This window comes from Chiloscyllium punctatum, chromosome 40, assembly GCF_047496795.1.
Source record: "Chiloscyllium punctatum isolate Juve2018m chromosome 40, sChiPun1.3, whole genome shotgun sequence".
Lineage (NCBI taxonomy): Eukaryota > Metazoa > Chordata > Chondrichthyes > Orectolobiformes > Hemiscylliidae > Chiloscyllium > Chiloscyllium punctatum.
The window spans coordinates 52,018,143-52,040,965 of NC_092778.1; the positions used below are offsets into that span (position 1 = coordinate 52,018,143).

The 22,823-nt window shown below is 40.3% G+C and overlaps 1 protein-coding gene across 6 annotated transcripts in view; it reads left to right on the forward strand.

Moving 5' to 3' along the window:
• Window positions 1-1,129: 1,129 nt before the first annotated feature.
• LOC140464608 (transmembrane protein 94-like) overlaps window positions 1,130-22,823 on the forward strand; it is a 157,614-nt gene continuing 135,920 nt past the window's right edge. For all 6 annotated transcript variants that reach the window (XM_072559888.1, XM_072559890.1, XM_072559889.1 and 3 more), the window contains exons 1-8: window positions 1,130-1,220; window positions 7,094-7,198; window positions 8,360-8,487; window positions 9,870-10,006; window positions 10,104-10,300; window positions 11,699-11,850; window positions 12,702-12,804; window positions 16,856-16,942. In XM_072559888.1, the coding sequence (XP_072415989.1) occupies window positions 1,203-1,220; window positions 7,094-7,198; window positions 8,360-8,487; window positions 9,870-10,006; window positions 10,104-10,300; window positions 11,699-11,850; window positions 12,702-12,804; window positions 16,856-16,942 (927 nt within the window). In that variant the 5' untranslated portion in view covers window positions 1,130-1,202. The remainder of the gene's footprint in view (window positions 1,221-7,093; window positions 7,199-8,359; window positions 8,488-9,869; window positions 10,007-10,103; window positions 10,301-11,698; window positions 11,851-12,701; window positions 12,805-16,855; window positions 16,943-22,823) is intronic.

A 22,823-nucleotide genomic window follows, 5' to 3' on the forward strand; every position in this document is an offset into this window, starting at 1 on the left:
CCCTTGGGGCGGGAATTGAACCCGGGTCTCTGGCGCTGTGAGGCAGCAGTGCTAACCACTGTGCCACCGTGCCACCGTGTTCCTTCAGTTTGCCCTGTGATTCACTGGAACACTGCAGCATACTAAGGACAGATATGTGGGCAAGCAAGCAGGATGCTGTGTTAAAATGACCAGTGATGGGAAGGTAAGAGTCCTGCTTGAGCACAGACTGGAGGAGTTCCACAAAGCAATTACCCAGTCTGCATTTGGTTTCTCCAATGTAGAGTAGGGCACTTTGGCTGCAACAAATGCAATGCACAGATTGGAGGAGTTACGGATAAAATGCTGCTTCGCCTGGAAAGACTGTTTCGGCTGTTGGATGGTGAGCAGGGAGGAGGTGAAGGGACAGATGTCGCACTTTCTACACCTGGTGAAGTGTCATCAAAACTCACTATGAGCTTGCTCTCTCCTGATGGATGGCTGCCTGACCCACTGTGATCTCCAACATTTGTTGTTTTCAGTACAGATTCCAGCATCTGCAGTAATTTGTTCCTACCCCTGGTTAATGTTAATCTGTCAACCAATATCACCATCACTGATCATCCAGTCATTAACATGTTATTTATAGAAGCTCCCTATGTGCAAATTGATTACTGTGTTTCCTATATCACAGGACTGACTGCATTTCAAAAGAATGTTGTGTGTTATAAAGAGCTTTAAGATATCTTGTGGTCTTGACAATAGCTATATAAATGCAGGTATTTTCTATAAATAATTTGCTCAGCATTGAATTGGATGTTTCCCTTAATAGGTACTGACAGGGGTATCATTTTTCTTAACATTAAAATAAAAGCAAAGTCCTGCCTGCTAGTTTTATATGACTGTATTGTCATTATTCCAATCTCCCCAGAATTTACTTAATCCCTCATATATAATTGAGGTTTGGCAACAATTATTAGTTCTACAAAACATTTATTGAGATGTATGATTAATGTACTATCCAAATTGGTGACCATTACAGACAAAAACAGCACCTGTAAATGACAAGTCGATTATCTGACTTGCTCCAAGTGTAGCATTTGCTGATTAAAGGATGTATGGTTGCCATGGAAGCTGGATTTGTAGCGGGTTTATTGTTTTCCTTCTATGACTGTTCGCAAGCCAGCTGCAACTGAACACTTCTTCATTTGGACATCTTTTTAGCAGTGGTGATTACATGAAAAATGGATGAAGGTGATTTGGTATGTATCTTTATAGGACTTTTATTGGTGTTCAATTACGAAGTACAGAACATAGTTTTGTTGCATACAGCTAGATTTCTGCTCCCGTTACTTGCTAGGAACATGTTGTCTGTGCATTTTTAACTTGAAGGCATTCAGAAAAGTTTGTAGTTTGTAATAAAATTAGCTTAATTTTCAACCATTCAAGTCATTTGACACTCCACTTGCATGGTGTACAAGGAACAGTGCAACATCCCACACATTTTTCTCTGAATTATTATTTAAAGTTTCCATTGTGGGTGAAAGGATTTTGTAGTGAAATTTGTTTTCTTAAATAACAATCTTAATTTTCCTAGGAATAATTATTATCCCAACGATCAGAAAATTCAGCTGTTTAGCAAAGGAAAATTGCATTTTACAGAAACTTACCTTAATTGTTTTGATACAGGTGGAGGTACTTTAATATAAATCCTAGTGTCCCTGCTTATGGCATTAGGTTCAAGTCCCATCTGCTTCAGAAGTATGTCTTAACATCTCTGAATGCGTTGATTAGAAAAGCATCTATTTGAGGGCATGTTTGTAATGTCTCTACCGCCAAGCATGGTTTAAGTCCACCTGCACCAGGGGTGTGTAATACTGTCTCTGAATAGGTTGATTAGAAATTATATAAATACAATAAGCAGATGGTGCACATTATTTTAATAGGAGTACACATAACTGATCAAACTTGGTTCTTTTTCTGAGGATGTCGAACAGTATGACACTGGAAATGCACAGCTGGTCAGGTGGCATCCAAGGAGCAGGAGATTCGAGGTTTTGGGCATAAGCCTTTCATCAGGATTGAAGGGCTTTCCTGGTGAAGGGCTTATGCCCGAAATATCGACTCTCCTGCTCCTTGGATGCTGCCTGACTGGCTGTGCTTTTCCAGCGCCGCTCTCTTCGACACTGATTTCCAGCAACTGCAGTCCTCACTTTCTCCTCTTTTTCTGAGGATGCAGTAATTGAGGGTTGCAATGCAGTGTGATGCCAACGATGTGGGTTCAATTCCTGCACTGGCTGAGGTCACCATGAAGGATTCTCCTTCTTAACCTCTCTCCTCACCCAAGGCATGATGAACCTCAGGTTAAGCCATCACCAGTCATCACTTTGTAATAAGAGAGCAACCTATAGTCCGTTAAGACCATATCTATTATCTTATCAATTAATTTGCACATCGAATGATGTTTATGTGACTTTTGTTAGCAATTTCTCAATAAGAAACATTCTCAAGCACAGAGTCTGAAACTTGTGGGTTTAGGTTTCACTCAAGCTTTGAACACAAGATTCAGGTTGGCGCTTCAGTGCAGTGAAAAGAGACACCATCCAGACAGAGGTGCTGTCTTTCAGATGTGGCATTAAACTGAGGTGCATAGGGAAAATATGAGTTTTAGATCCTAATTGTTCTCAAAACCATTCTGGACCCAATGAATGTGCAAGGCTATGAGAGCATTCCCTCTTTTTAAAATGACTACATGAAGGCAATTCACAGTCCAGACACTGGGGACCTAAATACATACTTTCAAACTAACATTATGGAACTTGGTATACACTTTACATCAACAGAGACATTATTGGATCAACAGATGCTGTGTTGCTAAGGGCTTAGTCACAATCAGTAGGCAGTGTGGAAAATGAACATTGGTAGTTCATTATTCATCACATCTACAATTATAGCTATTGATTTTTATATCAGTTATGTGGATATAATAGACTGGCTAAAGGATTCAAAGCCAATAATTTATTTGAGCCAAGTGATATTTATGTAAAACTGTTGAAAGGATAAAATGAAAGAGACGGTGACTGCAGATAAGATTCTATTTACTTAGAAATACCAATGCTGGTCAATAAATGTAATATAATGTTATTCTCAGAGATTCTAGGCCCATTAGAAATGGACGAAAGAAAGGAATTGTTCATGAGGAACAAACAATGATTACTGGTTGGAAGAGGAAGTGAGTTTCATAGTTTTAGAAAGGAAGGATTCCTTCTCACCAGTCTCCATGACTTTTTGAGGGATTGACATCTTAAGAAGATATTGATATCCCCATAGTGCATGCACTGACTTCCAGAAGGTTTCTGAAAATTGCTATATGAAAGGTATGTAGCCACATAACAGGGTAATATAGCTGAATCAAGAATTGCTTGAAAGAGATTAAAAAGGATAGCGAGTTTAGGAAATGCTAGAAACAAAACAGGAAGGGCTGGAGAAACTCAGCAGGTCTGACATCACCTGCAGCAAGAGAAACAGAGTTAATGTATCGAGTCCAGTGACCCTTTAAAAGGTCACAGGACTTGAAATGTTAACTCTGCTTTCTCTCCACAAAAGCTCAGATCTGTTGAGTTTCAGATTTCCAGCATCCAGCATTATTTTAGGGAATACCAGGCTGGGTAAATATAGAATAGTCTAATAATTGGTATGTGGCCTGTCATGATTCCAAACCAGGCCAACAAACTGACATTGCAACCTGGCTGCGACCAGTAACTTTTTTTTAAAAGTAGACAACATGTGAAGTCTAGATACTTACTAGGAGAATAAAATCGTAAGATTCTACAATTATGAATAACAAACAATAAATGTTAAAAACAAAAATCAGAAATTGTTGGAAAAGCTCAGCATCATTGGAGACAGATCAGAGTTAACATTTCAGTAACCTTCCTGGAGAACTGATTCAGAATTCAGAACTTCCTCAGAACATTAAATGTTACTGTACAAACTTAGGACAGTAGTACAATTCACTATACAACTCTATTTCTAATTGGATGTTGGAGTATATCTGAGGAAAATATGGGTAGCAAACACCCCACAGAGCACATCAGATGTGGTCAAGGCAGATCCCATAGATTTCTCAGCAATCCCTCTATGTCCAAACTTTGCAAGGGATTTAAAACTTTTATGGAGGATTACAATTCTTCGCTGTTAAAGACCTAGCTTTGGAATTTCCTCAGACCATGTTCTGTGATGGACTGTCTCACCATCTACTCACCTTCAGGTAGTTCACACTCCCAAACAGGACTGTGCTCCCCCTGGGTTCTGCAAACTACTCTTTCGGACCTACTTACAGGTGCAATTTTACCTTATCAGCAGATATTTGGTTTCACCAAGCTGGTCCTTCCTTGCGTTTCTTCAAGCTTTATCTTGCTCAGTTGCACAACACAAATACTATTTTTGGGCTTCCTTCACTCTTGGTCTCAGCTGTAGCACATGGCTTCTTACAAGCCCCCACAGCTCCCATCACCTACCTGAGACATAACCCCAAAATTTAGCTGCACCTCCTGTACTTGTCCAGACTCCTAAGAGTTTGGAAGCTGCGGTAACAGTCTCTTTTCCCTACATCTAAATACTTGAGTGACGAGCAGTCCAAAAGTAGAAACTATCTCCTTTCCCAGTTTCCATCCAACTGCCTACAACTGATTGTCAGTAGCCCTTAAACATTCTGAGTAACCTATTGGAAACCTTGCAACATGTCTTGCCCTTGTTCCTTGGCCATGATGAATGGAAACCGTATTTTGATAAAAACCTAATATAGAACCTGTTGGAAATGTCTTTTCCCTAATTTTATAATGTTCATAGACTACTAACTTGCAATTAGAAAATACATTCAAAAAGAGGATTTGCTCACAAGCCTCTGTGTTATTGACCTGCATTTAAGACATCCTTGTGTATGCACAATGGGGTATTTTGTCTTGAGTAAGATATGGAAAGTATTTGCTTGGACGAATAACAATTGGGTCAAAAATTACGGATTCATTGATTCAGCAATAAAATTCATGTTTTTAACAGTGTCTGATGCAGTGAATTGTATTCCTGTGTTAAGCTGAGAAGATCCTTTGTTCCAAATCAATTCCATTCTGTACCCTTCTGTTATGTGTCGCCATGTTCAGCAAGAGAAAAGGAAACTCATCAGTGATCATGCATCACTGTGTTTTGCTGATGGCTCATCATGGTTGAATTAATGCAGGTACATGGTGGCAGAGAGGCAAGGCTGACCACATTGATAGGTGTTTGAGGTGCCGTGTTTGGATGTTTGGATGTTTGATGAGAATCTAGAGTATCTTGTTTTTATTCATTCATGGGATGAGGGTGTCGCTGGCAGGCCAGTATTTATTGCCCATCCCTAAGTGCTCTGAGGCAGTTTAGAGTCAACTACATTGCTGTGAGTCTGGAGTCACATGTAGACCAGACCAAGTAAGAACAGTAGTTTCCTTTCCTAAAGGACATTAGTTGTCAATTGGCAACGGATTCATGGTCATTATTGGTTTCATCTTAATTCCAGATTTTTTTTATTGAATACAAATTCCACCACCTGCTGTGGCAGGATTTCAATCCATTCCTACAGAATACTACCTGGGTCTTTGGGTAATACCAGCTCTAACACCTCTAGGCCATTGCCTCCCTCCCACTGTTGCTACTTAAGCAATGGAGGTGTGGTGCATTGAGCATTGTGAGATTCTTGTTCTGTGGTGGGTAGAAGCTGTCACATGAAGATGCATTCACTTACTGTGACCATCCCTGTGAGGTCATTAAACTCCTATGGTACTGCTGCCTGGTACTTCGGTACAGAATTTGGAGATTGACCTCCTAGACCACCGCAGCTCAATTCATTTGAAGGATGCTCCTCAAGGATCTCCTAATTCTCCAGGAAATCTTGGCACCTTTCCTCCTGTGAATCTCCAACACTATGGCCTCCTGTGTCACATAACTAACCCTGGATCCATTTCTCTGCCCTGCATTGTACTCTTAGAAATGGTTTAAGCAGCATTAGCAGCTTTAATGCAGCATTCTTTTGAGAGAAACAACCTCCGTCTTGGAGAATAGAAATCTGGCTGCACCCCTGCTATTAGTGCACACTTAACCAGTAACAGAGGAGCAGCTCGATTCTGCTCATGTCAAATAATTGAGTGAACTGAAATGTATTTTAGGAACATAAGAACATAAGAAATAGGAGCCATCTGGCTTGCTGAGCATGTTCCGCCATTCAATAAGATCATGGAACAACAACAGCAATGAAATTGTCTTGAGGCAATGATATTCTGGTTCACTCATACAACCTGATGGATTGTACAAAGTTTCCAGTTCCTCAGCTTACTATGGCTGAAAGATTTAGACTGTGGGCTTTCCCTTGATCAGACACAACCTTGTGCACTGAAAGCATAGAAAGTATCAGGCAGCCAAAAGAGAGTGTTTCTCAAAGATCGTGGTTTTCTGGCTGGGGTTGATATTTCTTTTGCTGTTCCTATAGAACAGCCCTTAGAGCACAGACTGCTGTCTCATTGAGCTGCTTGTGATGGAGAACAGATTATTTGGTGTTTATTGATTAACAGAAGCAAGCATGGAGAATAGATTTTAAGACTTAGCTCTCTGAGCTATGGCCTTTGCACAGTAGGATGCCTTTTGGGAATTTGAGTCTGCGAGGTTGTCTACATTTTACGTGAAAACCTGAAGAGTTTCAGTTCACAGAAATTATCCACAATAATTTGGATAAAAGATGAGTCCCCAAATCATTTCTTTACCTTTCTTAAAATAACAGACTTATTCTTTAACAAAATAAGAAAGGCAATGGTTTTAACTTCAATACAACCTTTTGGTGGTGATTTCTGGGATGCTTCCCTTTGTAAGAAGATACATGAAAGTCTTGTTGTGGAACGCATCTCTTTGACAGGATAAAGTTAAACTGCCTCCACCATATTTGTGTCATTGTGCCAATGGTAATAATGGTCTTTTCCCTTGTGACCAACCATCAACCCCACCCAATTTAGAGCTCTTGGACAAGTTTGAAGTTCATTAATAAATGTAACGTGGCCATCTGAAATGCTTGCTCCTTGTAATAATCACTAATTTTACATCCAATTCACAGGAACACCAAGGGCTGTCCAACACTAAGGCATTGGCTATATTATATGATCAATTGTCTGCACTTCTATCAGAGCATAAAAAACGCCAAAAGGAAAGAACATGGAAGGTATTTAGGCATGGCTTGTTAATCAATCGGTATGAAAAATAGCAAAGTAGCTAGAATGGCAGTTCATTGTAAAGAGCTCACAATAGTCTGGTGTAAAACATGAATGGTCTCAGCAGAGAGGAAAACAATAATATAAAAGACCTTATGAGAAAGAAAATTATTGAATTTGTTTGTATACTGATGAAGAGAAATCACTCAAATAAGTTTCAAGTAAAGTTGTTGAGGGGAAATAAATCTCCATCAATGGGAAGAAGACGAGAAAAAGATAACAACATTTCAACAAAGAGAAACACTGGCAGAGTGGCAATGAATACTGAAAACCATATCATATTCTTAGACTGTCAGAGAGTAACATTTATCCAAAACAAACCCGTGACATGGAAGGCATAGAACACTAAGCCCATGTAGCTGCTGGAGTGAATTTAATTCCAAATCTTAAAGGTCACAATATCGGTAATTGTATACAAACTTCAAAAATACCAGTAAACCAACAGAGTCCCATTTGTATTGTAGTCAAGTCATTGTACTTCAGAAACATGTTGGCCACTTCAGACAGAAAGTGCACAGAGTTTTATGTGGAAAGGTGTGAGATAAAACATTTTGGATTTGGGGAAGAGGAATTGGAATATGTGCTGAACAGTAAGAGGCTCAGAGCTGGGGAAAAGACCACATGGACTACATGCATGTAGCTCAAAAGTGACTGCACACAAAGAACAGTAATCTGAAAGATTAATGGAAGGTTGTTCTTTAGCTCATAGGGATTAGAATATAAAGATGAGTGGCAATGGTTTGTTGCACAGAGTCTTGCTCAGTATTGTGTTCAAAGTTAGACATGTAACACCAGAAGATTAATGTTAGGTTTGAGGAGGAAACAGTACAGTATCAGTAAAACCCTTCCACGCCTTCAAGGGAAACATTTTGATGCCAGAGTGTAAAAACATGCTTTGAATTTCTTTGAATTTAGAACTTTGAGGAGTGATCTCTTGATTTTTTTTAAACGCAAATGTTTAAGAGATTCAATGGGACAGAAATAGTGAAACTATGTCCTCTGACAATCAGGAATTTGGAACAAGAGGGTAAATTTAGAACAGGCCCTGCTTACGAATGACATTGTGCTTTTTTTTTTGCTTACTTCACTTTTATTTTTGTGTACTCCATTAGACAATCTGGAGAAGTAGCTTTTTACACCACTCAAATCGCTGGTCAAGCTTCCATTGGCCAGGAGCATTGCTGTTGCTCTTGACAACCATTGCCCTAGCTGGTTGCCATCATATTCAGTCACCTAAGAGGTAAGGAAAACTGAGCAATTCCCCACACAACAATAAAGTTATCCATTTGAGCAAATGTAGCACATCACATCTTTCAATCAACAAAGAATAATGTAATTCCGATTCCTGTATGATTCAGTTTAATCATAATAGCCAGTTCCTGAACAAGTAACTAGTGAATCACTTTCCAAAGACTCATGTAGGTTATTGGAACATTTGCATCAGCTTTTCAAAGCTGAGTCTTTAACATTTGTGGGCGTATTCAGCATATTGTCTGCAGCTCATATATAGAAGACCCCGGCATTAAGAGATTGTGGTGTTGAAGGTGTCATCTTGTCAGCACTTTCTGATACTGCATGAGATTTTGAAGTGGCATGCAAAAATGCCTTTAGAAGTAAGCAATATGCAGAATCTCCTGGAAATAAAATCAGAAATCTTTTGTTGCAAAAATTAGATCAGTGTTTAGTTTCACCTGCAGCTGACATTAAGTGATTATTTTTCACGTGAGAAAAGACACTAAGCTTTTATCCACCCCAACTGAACCTGTTCCAATCTTGAGCCAGGAGTCAGATACTTGGTTGGGTAATGTTGATACAGCTAGGGCTCAGTGCATTGTCCATTTCTCTCTGAACCAGAAGACAGTGGGTTCATGTCCTGTTTCAGAAAGTTCAGTCCAGTCTCCAGGCTGTCTCTCCCTAGCGTATTGCTGAAGGCACTGCTGCCCTCCCCGTCTTTTGAATACGCGGTTAAAGCATACTCTTTCAATTGGATGGAAATCATCCTGTGGAGCAGTGGAGTTCTCCCTACATGACTTAATCAATATTTATTCCTTCAACAAAAGCTGAAAATAGATTATCCAATAATTGTCACATTTTTGTTTGTGCAAATTTGGTAGCAATGTTTTCTTCAAAATTATTTCGCTGGCTGCTAACTGCTTGGAATACCTTGAAATTATGAAAGGTGCTATAGAGATAAAAGACTTATTATGGTGTGATGTATTTGTTTTTATAATTTACTTTCTCATTCTGAATGCCAATAGCAGTGCTTTTGCTGACTGATGCTTCTTAATTTACAAAATATCAGGGATTCTATTGATTTTCTGCATTCCCCTCAGCCCAACTTTCCTTCATCTCCTCACTGAAGCATGGTTGGGAAGACAAAAGAATTTTAAAGCACAATTTTGCCAGGCCTTTTTGTTTCCAACAATTAATTACCTTTCACCTTGCAACAACATAAAAGAAGTTTTAAGACCGTGATATACATTTGTCTCAGTCTGTTTGGTGATGTTATCAAGTCTTCACGAGTTGTAAGTTTTTAATCAACTTAGTGTCTACAATTCATCGCTTAGACCTGCTAACAATGGAACACTTTATGAAGTCTAACTCTTCCTCCTTTCTTCTCAGTCAGGATATCAGGCTCATTAATGAATCTGCACTGTTTATCTTCCTTGTGATAAATCTGAGTGCAATTGGACTGCAGCAGTGGCTAAAATCTCAAGAGATCCCACAGAGGGTCCAGGCTATTCTGCAAAGAATAAATGGTAAAAAGCATTCATGTTGTAATGGTGTTCCAAACAATTGACAAATAGATATTTTAATACTGTTTGTTTTATTGTACTTATACAAGTTCACTTGAAGTTTTAATTAGGACTCCAGAATTTGGAATGAATGATTTTTGTTACGAACTGTATAACCCTCCTTTGGATTCCATATGTCTCCAATGGACCTACAGAGATGGGCAATTGGTAAATCTGCCTACTAGTTTGCTTGTAGAGGGAGATATTATAGCCCTGAGACCAGGCCAGAAAGCACCAACATCTCTTAGAGGAATTGAGGTAAGTATTCCTACAATATTGAATTGTTTGCTTATTTAGACTTTGTACAGTTTTGACATTTAAAAAAATCATGATTTGACAAGTAAGGGACACATCCACCCCTAAATGTAAAGGTAAAGGTGCCAGAGTCGAAACAAGGCCATTGGGTTGCTCTCTCATTAGAGAGAGAGAGAAAGAGGATTGGCGGTGGTTTCATGTGAGGATCACCACACCTCGGGTGAGGGGAGAAGATGAGAAAGAGAGTCCTACACAGTAATCTCAGCTGCTGCAGGAAATGCACCCATGCTGTGGTATCACTTTGCATTGCAAACCATGGCAGACCTATCCCCCACCCCAGCATGGCGTAATGGCCTCCCAGTGTGGTGTGGTGGCCTCCCCCACTCCTCGGCATGGTGTGGTGGCTCCTCCCCCCTTGGCATGGTGTGACGCCCACCCCCCCACCCCCCGGTGTGGTGTGGTGGTGTCCCAGCGTGGTGTGGTGGCCCCCGTTGGTGCGGTGTGGTATCCCCGCCCCCACCTCAGCATGACATGCTGGCCTCCCAGCATGGTGTGAAGGCATCCCAGCATTGTGTGGTGGCTCCCAGACATGACAGTCTGCCAGCGATACATGGGGCTATTTCACCATGGCATGGCCTCAGCGTGGTGTCCCGAGAGGATTCCTGGGTGATCTCCCAGTCTCACGAAACTTGAGGTGAAGCCCAGTGCAGTGTGGAGCCAAGACTTAGTGTGGGCTGGAAACTAGGTGTCAGTGTGGTCTGGGTTGAAAGACTGTTGTTCTGAACTTCTACTTCTACAACATTGCACTTCTTATTTCTCTGTTTTCTAAAATCTTATAACTGAGGAAGCTGTACTGAGGTACCTTTATATCTAAGATGGTGCTGTAAATAGTGATGTATAAACCTTTCACTGTACCTATTTGAGTACATGTGACAATAAAACTAATTCAATTCAATCAACTGAGCTGATACAAAGGAAATGACTGCTAAAAGTGCACACAGTTGTGTAACATTGTGCAAGGGGAAGGAAGACACCTGAATGATTACATTCAGTTTTCCATATCTCTGTTTACCAAGAGCTAGCTGGCACATGGTATGCAGGCACAAATCTTCAAAATCTGTTTGTTATTTCCTTTCTTTTCCCAAACTCTCTTCTTAAACCAGCTGAGATTGATTGCGCACTCCTTGGATCAAGGAGAGGGCAGAGTTAGGGCAGAAAGTTTCAATATTTGACATCTGAATGAATTTTCCATTAGCCATCAGTGAGCAAAATAATCAAAAACTGTGCACTCCCATCTATTCAGAGCATTTGCAGAACTTTAGCAAAATCAGAGCTATCTGCTTGCTGATGTGCATTCTACTTTTAAAGAACAATAAATCATGATTCTCTACTTCCATTTAGGATGAAGAACATGTGATCTTAGATAGGGATGATATCTTTTGCCAGTTCTCCTCTCCGCCATCGCCAGTTCAGAACAAAAGATCACACACCCACAGCCTTCTGAAACCTCATCCTTTCAAAGTAACTAAAACACCTATGGTTGAGAATATCCAGTAAGTACAAAGGCACATTCTGTTCTTTATCCACTCAAAATAACAATGGCTATAATGGTTGAAGTATTCTCCCAATCTCAGATCTCTTACTCTTTTAATCCTTAAAACCTGCTCCCCCTCTTGCAATGCCATTATGGTTTGTTACTAAGGTCAACCTTTGCATTCAGTTTGTTTCACATGGAGTCTAATATTGTTTAAATAAAGGAGAATATCAGGAAAAATGTTGTTAGTTGATACCTGTAATTAAGGTTAGGTTGGTGGGGTGATTTATTACAAAGAAAATTCAGACAGTGGAATTGTGCACAGTGCACAATGATTATCTCTCAACACCTTCTCTGATCTTTGTTCTCTCTGTAAGATCCTTGAATGTCTGAATCCTTCTGACTGTACTTTGCCCACTTTGTAGCATCAAGGTCCAAGTATCCGCTTTGTGCTAATTAATGTGTTTTTCAGGCTGCATTTACCAGCACCCAGGAGCATGCCTGGTCGTGGTGAAAGTTCTAAATTAAATTGCAATATAAAATTATATAAAACAAACAAACCCTTAAAAATGAAATAAAATGAAAAAGTGTATGAGATGAAGTGAAGAAAATGTTAAACAAAGTAGCTATTTCCATGCTGGACATCTCTATGAATCTGACTGTATATCAGAGGTGAACATATACAATCAGAATTTATAATCAGATTGCTGGTGTCAGCACACTTTCCTTTATTTTTAACATTTATTTTGCAATGTTTATTTCTTTCACAAAACATTCTATAAAGTACAACAATACAAATTTATTAAAATGTGATCATATGAATGCCTGGTCTGTCTACAACTTAAAACATTACTCTTCTTTGTTTCATAGGCGGTGCCTTGAATTGGGACAACAAAGACCTGTGACTGTACTGAATAATGAACGCTTCACTGCTCAAAGGCTTCTCCAGAAGTACATTGCTCCAATGGTTTTGGTATGACTGATCTATAGGGAGATCATAGTTTTGATTGTAATGAACTCCATTTCAGGATTTTAAGATTGAATTTCCAGCAATGCAACTTTTCCCGTGGTCCTATCCCCCCAACATCTGAGAACATATTCCAGGCTGACACTACAGTGCAGCACTGAGGACACATGCAACTAAAAGTTGTATCTCCCTAAACTGGCAACACTGGGACTGGGCCCTCGCAGATCAGGTCACATATTAGAGTCCAAACTGTAAATTGTTCACATATTAGAGTCCAAATTGCAAATTGTTCACTTTAGCATCATAGTCAGTGACTGAAGTCCTGATGACACCTGTCATCAGAAATATTGAATATGCTCAATGCAGAAATACTTTATTCCACAACTGAGTGAAGAACTCACCATGATTTTCTATTAACCACATGCCTAATTTAAAAACTGGACATTGCTATAACCAGACCACAGATAAGGTTCCTTAAGTTGTTAAGATTCCAGATATGATATCCAAATTGGAAAACTTCCAGCTGAGGTGAATCAATTGGCTCCCCCTTCTTTATTCACCCATCCCCTTGGTTGGTCACAGATTATTCCCTCACCTGTTGATACCATTCTTCCAAACCAAATGAATTTTTAAAAGAACCCAATTTAACCAGGCCTTCTTGGATTAACAAAAATATTGAGTTTATTCAATGTAGGATATAGGGACATAGAAGCATTCAGCCCTTTGATCCTGTTCTGCCATTCAATGTGATCATGGCTGATGTGTGACCTAGCTCCATATTTGTTAATATTTTTGCTGAATACACATATATCTATCTCAGATTTAAAACTAACAACTGATCTAGCATTGACTGGAGGAGAGTTCCAAACATCTATTAGTTACGAAACACAAGCAGAAATAAAAATGCAACATGTAGAAATGGATTAGGAATGAGAAGTGAGCCCTAACAAACAAAAGTTATTTTTAACAAATACAGATAAGACTGAGCCATTCATACTGAGAGGTTAGTAGAAGATTGAGGCCTTTGCTGTAGATATAACTGGTAGCATTAATGTTGATTGTTAAAAAATCAGTTTTGAGATTCTTGGCTTTATAGATTTATTGAAATTCTTTTGCCCTCATTCCTTTCAACAGTGGCTGATTGTTAACACTCAAAAGTGAGATTCCCTTTCTTTAACTGCAGTTTTGGAATGTTGAAATGCTATTGTCTAATCTTTATAATACAACTATCCACAAAATAGGGCACAGGCCACTAACACACTAGAGTTGAAATTCACTTTTAGGTCTGTATTCTTGAAAGGGGAAAATATAAACAGGTCTTTCACATGGGCTGCTGTCCTTTATTTAAACATCACATTTAATCTAAGATGTTGGCAGGTGGATACAATATACAATGCAGCTTGTAGTACATTTCTCCCTTTGAGGCTTTGTTGACACCTACAGATGCAACAATCCAAGTTCTCTCCTGCCCCCCAACACACACACACACACACCTTCCCTCTAGACAATCACTTTATTTATATCCAGAGTTATTGCTTGGCTGTAGCAGTCCTCTCTTTAAAAACACATTGGAATTAAAAGTTTAATATGTCCATAAGTGATCCGAAGTTTTGATCTTGAGTCATAGAAACAGGTCCTTTGTCCAACTCATTCATGTTGACCAAAGTTCCCAAACTAAACTAATTCCAGCAATTTCTGGTTTTGTTTCTGATTTACAGCATCCACAGTTCTTCCAGTTTTTAAACTAATCCCGCGTGCCTGCATTTGAACTATATCCCTCTAAACCTTTCCTATTCATCGACCTGTCCAAATGTTTTTTAAATGTTGAATTATATTTGCATCAGTTTAGGGTATCTGGTCAGCATTTCTGAGTCTCTCTACTCTAGGGAAAGAAAACCTTTGCTATTCATCTTATCCATGCCCTTCTTGATTTTATAAATCACTATAATGTCATCCCTCAACCTCCAGTGAAAAAAAGGTCCCAGCCTATCCAGACTCTCCTTATAACCCAAACCCTTCATTCCTAGCAACACATTGTAAATTTTTTCTGCACCCTCTCCAATTTAATAAAATCCATCCTGTAGCAGGGCAACCAGAATTATATATAGTGCTGAAAAGTGATCTCACCAACAACATGTACAACAGTAACATGATGTCTCCACTCTTTTACTCAATGGTCTGTGCAATGAAGGTAGGCATGCTAAATGCCGTAAAACAGGATTTTGAGTGTGCAAACTGGATAAAGTGTAACAAACATAACATGGACAAAGATCACTGCAGAACCACTCGATGTCACTATAGGGAAAACTGGAGCCATTGCTAGCACTGGTCTACAGAGGGTGCCAGACCTGAGAGTTCCAGTTTAAGGAAATATAATCTGTATCAGAGTTACCGTCTTTCATTTTACATTTTACATCAAGGCCATGAGCTTTCTTTTCAAGTGAAGTGGATTCCACAATACAATTTCACAGAAAATCACAGACATTTTCTCAAATATCTCAACGTCAATATTTATCACACAACATTATAAAATAAATCTGGGATTTTGAGGAAGAGTCATTTCTGATGCTGCCAGACCTGCTGAGCCTTTCCAGCAAATTTCTGTTTTTGTTATAAAATAGAAACATTATCTGGCAATCATCATTTTGCTGTTTCTTTAAGCTTGCTGTAAGCAAATTAGCTGCCATTTTTCTTACATTACAGCAATGACTGTGTATATGTAACAATTAACATACTTGCAATTGATGTGGTCTAGATCCTCCCCTGAGGGGGCACATCCACTCAGCTCAACAGGCCCCTTAAGAATCCTATGTTTCAGTGCATTCATTCTTTAATTTTCTCTTTCGTCTAAACTCTGATGAGTAGAGTCCTAACTCATTTAGACTTTTGTCATAAGACTAATCCTTCCGTACCAGGGATCATCCTTATGAACTGCCACTAATGTAATATCTTTCCTTAAATAAGGGGACCCAAACTGCTCACAATGCTCCAGATGCGGTCTCACCACCACCCTGTGCAGTTGCACTATGACTTTGTACTCTTATACTCCAACCCTTTTGAAATAAGGGCCAACATTCCATTAGCCTTCCTGATTACCTGCTGCATGTCTTTTATGCACAAATACTTCCAAGTCTCTTTGTACTGCAGTTTCCTGCAGTTTTTCTCCATTTAAATAATGTTCTGTTCATTTGTACTCCCTTTCAAAGTGAACAATTATACATCATTTCCCAACCTTTTGGCCATTTAATTAACCCATCAAGAGCTCTTTTTAAAACTGTACTCCTCTTACAACTTCTATTTTTATTTATTTACTTCCATTTATTTTTGTGTTGTCTGCAAATTTGGTGATAGTACATTCACTTCCTTCCTCCAACAGTTAAGGACCCAACACTGGTTGTAGGTCACCAACATGAAAAAGAATCCCTAATCCCCATTAGCTGTTTCCTGCTTATGGGCTAAATCTCTATCCATGGCAATATACCACCTGCAACACTGTGGGATCATTGAATATCTTTAAGGTGGGCATAGATTCTTGTTAGGCTAGAGAACCAAAGGTTATCAGAGGTCAATGAGAACATGGAATTCGAAACCCAAACAGTTTAGCAAGGGTCTTATTGAATGGCAGAGCAGGCCCAAAGGACTGAATGGCCAACCTCTGTTCTTAATTCACATGTTCAAATGCAGCAAGTATTTTTTGAGCTGGTGGTAAGCATAAACATAAAGTTAGGCCAATAACGCAATCATGCCTCTGTCAGTATTTTGGCGGGCCTGTCCATTAAGTCACAATCAACAGCTTTTTACCAAGAGTCCTGCAGCTATATTCTTTTTGAAAGTCATAAGTGAATCTGCTTCCACCACCCTTTCAGGTAGGGCAGGACCAATTTACTATAGGAAAGAAAAATGTTCTCGTGTTCCTGTTGGTTCTTTTGCCAATTATCTCAAGTTTGTGTCCTATGGTAACCAGGCTTACTCACCAATTTAATTGAAAAATGCCCAGGCACAATTTAGCGTTTGGAGTTCTGAGTGGTGCTTATTTGCTCTATATTTTTCTTGCCAGGTGGTGTTACTGATTATCAATGGTCTACGGTTTGTAATTGGTACTCCAGGGATAGGTTCATGGCAAGTTACCCTTCTACAACTCCAGGTAACATAAGTACCATGTATCCCATTTACATTTTTTTTAATTGCCTGAATTCTGGGTAACATCACCTGACTTTGCTCCTCTCCAGTTTATCTAATGCTGAAAAGCTCATCCATGCCTTTGTTACCTTTAGATTTGACTCTTCAAACTTTCCTAAATTTAAGTACAACCACAATTTGTTGCCAATATCCCAACTCGCACCAAGCCTCATTCTCTTGTTACCCTTCTGTTACCACAGGCACAGAGTATATAGGTGTTCCCCTCCACTTCCCCTGACTAAGGAACAACACTCCAAAGCTTGTGATTTCAAATAAACCTACTGGACTAAAACCTGGTGTCATGTGACTTCTGACTATGTCCACCCCAGTCCAACACTGGCACCTTCACACTCTGTACTTTCTTACAGACAGTGGCTCTTAAGATAGCACGTGGGGTTGTTTAGAACAAAGAACTGAGAAAATTTACAGCCCAGGAACAGGCCCTTCGGCCCTTCAAGCCTGAGCCGATCCAAATGTACTGTCTAAACCTGTCGGTCAATTCCTACGCATTTGTCTCCCTCTGCTCCCCACCTACTCATACATCTGTCCAGACGCAACTTAAATGAATCTACCGTGCCTGCCTCTACCACCTCTGCTGGCAATGCGTTCCAAATGCCCACCACCCTCTGTGTGAAGTACTTGCTGCGTGTATCCCCCTTAAACTTTCCATCTCTCACCTTGAAAGCATGACCTCTGATTATTGAATCCTTCACTCTGGGAAAAAGCTTGTCTCTATTCACCCAGTCTATACCCTTCATAATTTCGTAAACCTCAATCAGGTCCCTCCTCAATCTCCTTTTTTCTAGTGAAAATGAACCTAATCTACTCAACCTCTCTTCATAGCTAGCACCTTCCATACCAGGCAACATCCTCATAAACCTTCTCTGCACCCTCTCCAAAGCATCCACATCCTTTTGGTAATGTGGCGACCAGAACTGTACACAATATTCTAAATGCGGCTGAATCAATGTCTTGTACAATTTTAACATGACGTGCCAGCTCTTATACTCAATACCCCATCCAATGAAGGCAAGCAAACCTAATACCTTCTTGACCACTCTATCCCCCTGTGCAGCAATCTTCAGGGTACAATGGACCTGCATTCCCAGATCTCTCTGCCCATCAACTTTTCCCAAGACTCTTCCATTCATTGTATAATTTGCTCTAGAATTAGACTTGCCTAAATGCATCACCTCACATTTATATGGATTGAAAGCCATCTGTCACTTTTCCACCCAACCCTTCAGTCTATCTATGTCCTCCTGTATTCTCTGACAGTCCCTTATGCTTTCTGCTATTCTACCAATCTTTGTGGCATCTGCAAACTTGCTGATCACACCAACAGTGCCCTCTTCTACATCATTTATGTGTATTACAAACAACAGTGGCCCCAATACTGACCCCTGTGGAAAACCACTGGTCACCTTTCTCCATTTCGAGAAACTCCCTTCAACTACTACTCTCTGTCTCCTGTTGCTCAACCAGTTCTTTATCCACCTAGCTAGAACACCCTGCACACCATGTGACTTCACTTTCTCCATTAGTCTACAATGGGGAACCTTATCAAGCGCCTTACTAAATTCCATGTATATGACATCAACAGCCCTGCCTTCATCTAACAACTTGGTCACTTCCTCAAAGAACTTTATTAAGTTGGTAAGGCATGATCTCCCCCGCATAAAACCATGTTGTCTATCACTGATAAGCTCATTCTTTTCTAGATATAAATAGATCCTATTTCTTAGTACCCTCTCCAGCAACTTCCCAACCACTGATGTCAGGCTCACTGGTCTGTAGTTACCTGGAATATCCCTACTACCCTTCTTGTACAGGGGTACAACATAAGCTACCCTCCAGTTCTCCGGCACCTCACCTGTATTTAAGGATGCCACAAAGATATCTGTCAGGGCCCCAACTATTTCCTCTCTCGCCTCCCTCAGCAACCTGGGATAGATCGCATCCGGTCCTGGGGGTTTGTCCATCTTAATAACCTCTAGCATACTCAACCCATCTTCCCTACATATGCCAACGTGATCCAGACTAATCAAACTTCTATCTCTAATCTCAAGATTCATCATGTTCCTCTCCTCAGTGAACACTGATGCAAAGTAAACATTCAAAATCTCACCTATTCTCTCAGGTTCGGCACACAGCCTCCCTTCTTGATCTTTTAGTGGACCAATCCTTTCTCTAGTAACCCACTTGCTTCTTATATAAGAATAAAATGCTTTGGGATTTTCCTTAATTCTGCTTGCTAAAGCTATTTCATGACCCCTTTTCGCCTGCTTGATTCCTTGTTTAAGACTTGTTCTACTCTTCCGATATTCCTCCAGGGCCCGTTCTGTTCTTAGCTGCTTAGACCTTATGTAAGCTTCCCTTTTCCTCTTGGCTAGTCGTACAAGCTCTGTTGCTTGGACATTTGGCCTACAATCCTGAAGTTTGGCACAGTGTGGGTTCAATTCCTGGACAGGCTGAGGTTTGCCATGTAGCATGTGTCTTTTCAGCTTTACCCCACACCTGATATGTAGTGATCCTTAGGTTAAGCTCACCACCAGTTGTGGTGATGATGCTGACTTCTACCTTAATTTTAACTGTAAAATCTTCAGTTTTAATTTAAAATTCCTGGAAGGAATCAACTTTCCATATAAATTCCTGCAATCTTTTGAGATACCTATGTCCCTCCAAATTCACTCTCTTTTACATCTCTGATTTGAATTATTCTCCAATTGGTTACAGTGCATATGTCTTACCCACTGGACTATCCTTCCTAAACCTCTCTGCACCTCTACCTCTCTCTCTTCATTTAAAGACCACACATATGTTCAGATTCCTCCTTATGTGTCAAACGGTTTATTAGCCTTTGCAAAATACTTTGAAAAATTTACTGCAGTACAGATGGCTATAAAAATGTAATTTGTTCTTGACAGTATCAAAAAAGTTAATTTTTGCACCTAATTTCAACATAGGTCATGTATAGAATAAATCTTATTCCATTGTTCCAATATTACAATTAGATTCCAATCTTAAAATGGGATCTTATTTTCCCACACACCAGCCTTCATTATAGATTGCCTAAGTAACACTGACATGCAACTAATGGCATAACTTGACAATGACAGTTTAGCATACTGACCTTTTTGTCTGATTAGACTGTAAATTAGTTTCATAGTGATCAGCTCAGTTCCTAGCAATTGTGGGAGTCTACATGATAAACGGAGTGTGGGTGTTGAGGTTTAGCACTCTGATAAGTCAGAATTAAGGTTGACTCACATAGTGGGTTCAGTAAAGGTGGATGTGGGACAAGGGTTCAGCAAGGACATGGATTTCAGAGTGGGGATCGCTAAGGGTGTAGATTGGGAAGGGGACTCCCAATAATTGACGTGCTGCAGCGAGAACAACCTCTCCTGCAATGTCGGCAAAACTAAAGAGCTGATCATTGACTTCAAACAGAAAGGGAGCGCAACACGTCTCCATCTACATCAATGGAACTGAAGTTGCGAGTGTGGAGAGTGTCAAATGACTATGAATGACAATAACCGACAAGCTGTCCTGGATTTCCCACATAGATGCAACAGTTAAGAAGGCACAATAACGCCTCATCTTCCTCAGGTGACTCAGGAAATTTGGCATGTCCATAAAGAAGGGCTTATGCCCGAAACGTCGATTCTCCCACTCCTCAGATGCTGCCTGGCCTGCTGTGTTTTTCCAGCACCACATTTTTCAACTCCATGTCCATAAAGACCCTCACCAACTTCCACACATGCACCATTGAAAGCATACTGTCCAGATGCACAATGGCCTGGTACAGCAATTGCACTGCCCAGGATTGTAAAAAACTACAGAAGGTTGTGTGCACAGCCCAGACAATCACAGAAGCCAACCTTCCATCTATTGACTCCATTTACATGGCTCGTTGCTGCAGAAATGCTGCCAACATCATCAAAGACCCATCACTCCCCAGTGATGCTCTTCTACAACCTCTTCTGTCAGGCAGGAGATACAGAAACTTGAACACGCGCACCTGCAGGTTCAGCGGCAGCTTCTTTCCAGTGGTTATTAGACTGATGATTGGACTCTCTAACCTCAAATAATGCTGATCTCGCCAATGTTGATCTCGCCTTGTGCATGCCCTCTGCAACATAACCTGTTTGCCTCTGTCTAAGTTTTTTCACAGCCTTTGATCGATACATCCCTGTTTGCTTTGATCTGCCTATACTGCACATAAACAAAGCTTTTCGCTGTACTTCAGTACATATGACAATAAATCAATCAATCATAAAGTGGGAATTTGGGAAATAGGTGGATTTGGTGTGGATTTGGGGTAGCTTCTGAAAATCCCAATCTAGGTTGGATTTGTGAAAGCACAGAGAATCCTTAGGGCCAACACGGTAGTAACATGGCTGCTTCCTGCACACACATACCATCCCTGCACCCACCATGTCATCCTGGTGGGCGATGGAATCAACATTTACACCGCTACTACATTGCCTTATTTCTGGAGTTTTTTTTTTCTCCATCTCCTCTTCTTGTTGTTCCAGGTCCTTACTGAAGTGTAAAGAACACTAAGCTGTGGTTCTATCAGATGCGACATTAAACCATCTCTCAAATGACAATTTTCAAAGAAGGTCCTGGGAGTTCTTCCTGGTGACCCGGCCAACAACACCCTTTCAACAAATAATATAACAAGAACAATCATATTGCTGTTTGGGGGACCATAAGACCATAAGACATAGCAGCAGAAATTAGGCCGTTCAGTCCATCAAGTCTGCTCTGCCATTCAATCATGGCTGATAAGTTTCTCAACCCCATTGTCCTTGTTGAACTGGTGATAAGTATAAGCGTAATGTGAGGCCGATAGGTCAATCATGCCTCTTTCAGTGTTTTGTCAGAGCTGTCCATTTAGTCACAATCAACAGCTCTTTACCAAGAGTCCTGCAGCTGTTTTCTTTTTGAAAGTCACTAGTGAATCTACTCGTGTAACCCTTGATCCCCTTGATACTCAAGAACTTAGCTGTCTCTGTTTTAACTACACCCCTTGCTGAGTGCAAATTAACTGCTACATTGAGCCAGCAATGACTCTTCATGGATTTTAAAGTGCTTTACTATGATTATGAAAGGTGCTATATCAATACAAAACCTCCTTTCTTTACCAGCAATTGTGTCAAAGAAGATTGCATGACAGACCTCTCAGCATTATTATCTTGTCAGAACCTCCCTCCATGCCTCTCTTTCTCTTTGATCGCACAGTGGAACTCACTTTGTGACCCAGTTTGAGATCCAAATCACATATTTTGCATACTGCACAGTGTTACACCACCATAAGTTTCTCGCTTGCTTGTCTGCAGCATTAGATTTGACAAATACAGCATACGAGGTAAAAACAATGACTGCAGATGCTGGAAACCAGATTCTGGATTAGTGGTGCTGGAAGAGCACAGCAGTTCAGGCAGCATCCAAGGAGCTTCGAAATCGACGTTTCGGGCAAAAGCCCTTCATCAGGAATAAAAGCAGTGAGCCTGATGCGTGGAGAGATAAGCTAGAGGAGGGTGGGGGTGGGGAGAAAGTAGCGTAGAGTCATGATTGAAGAGCTTCAGGGTAGAGGAAATGACCTGGGAGTTGGAGTGGGAGAGGGACTCCCTGAGATTCTTGTAGCGAGAGGAGGAAAACTTCTTCAAAGCAGGCATCCTTGCAAGAGGATTCGCAGTAGGGTTAAAATCAACGAGGTAAAAACAATGACTGCAGATGCTGGAAACCAGATTCTGGATTAGTGGTGCTGGAAGAGCACAGCAGTTCAGGCAGCATCCAAGGAGCTTCGAAATCGATGTTTCGGGCAAAAGCCCTTCCTC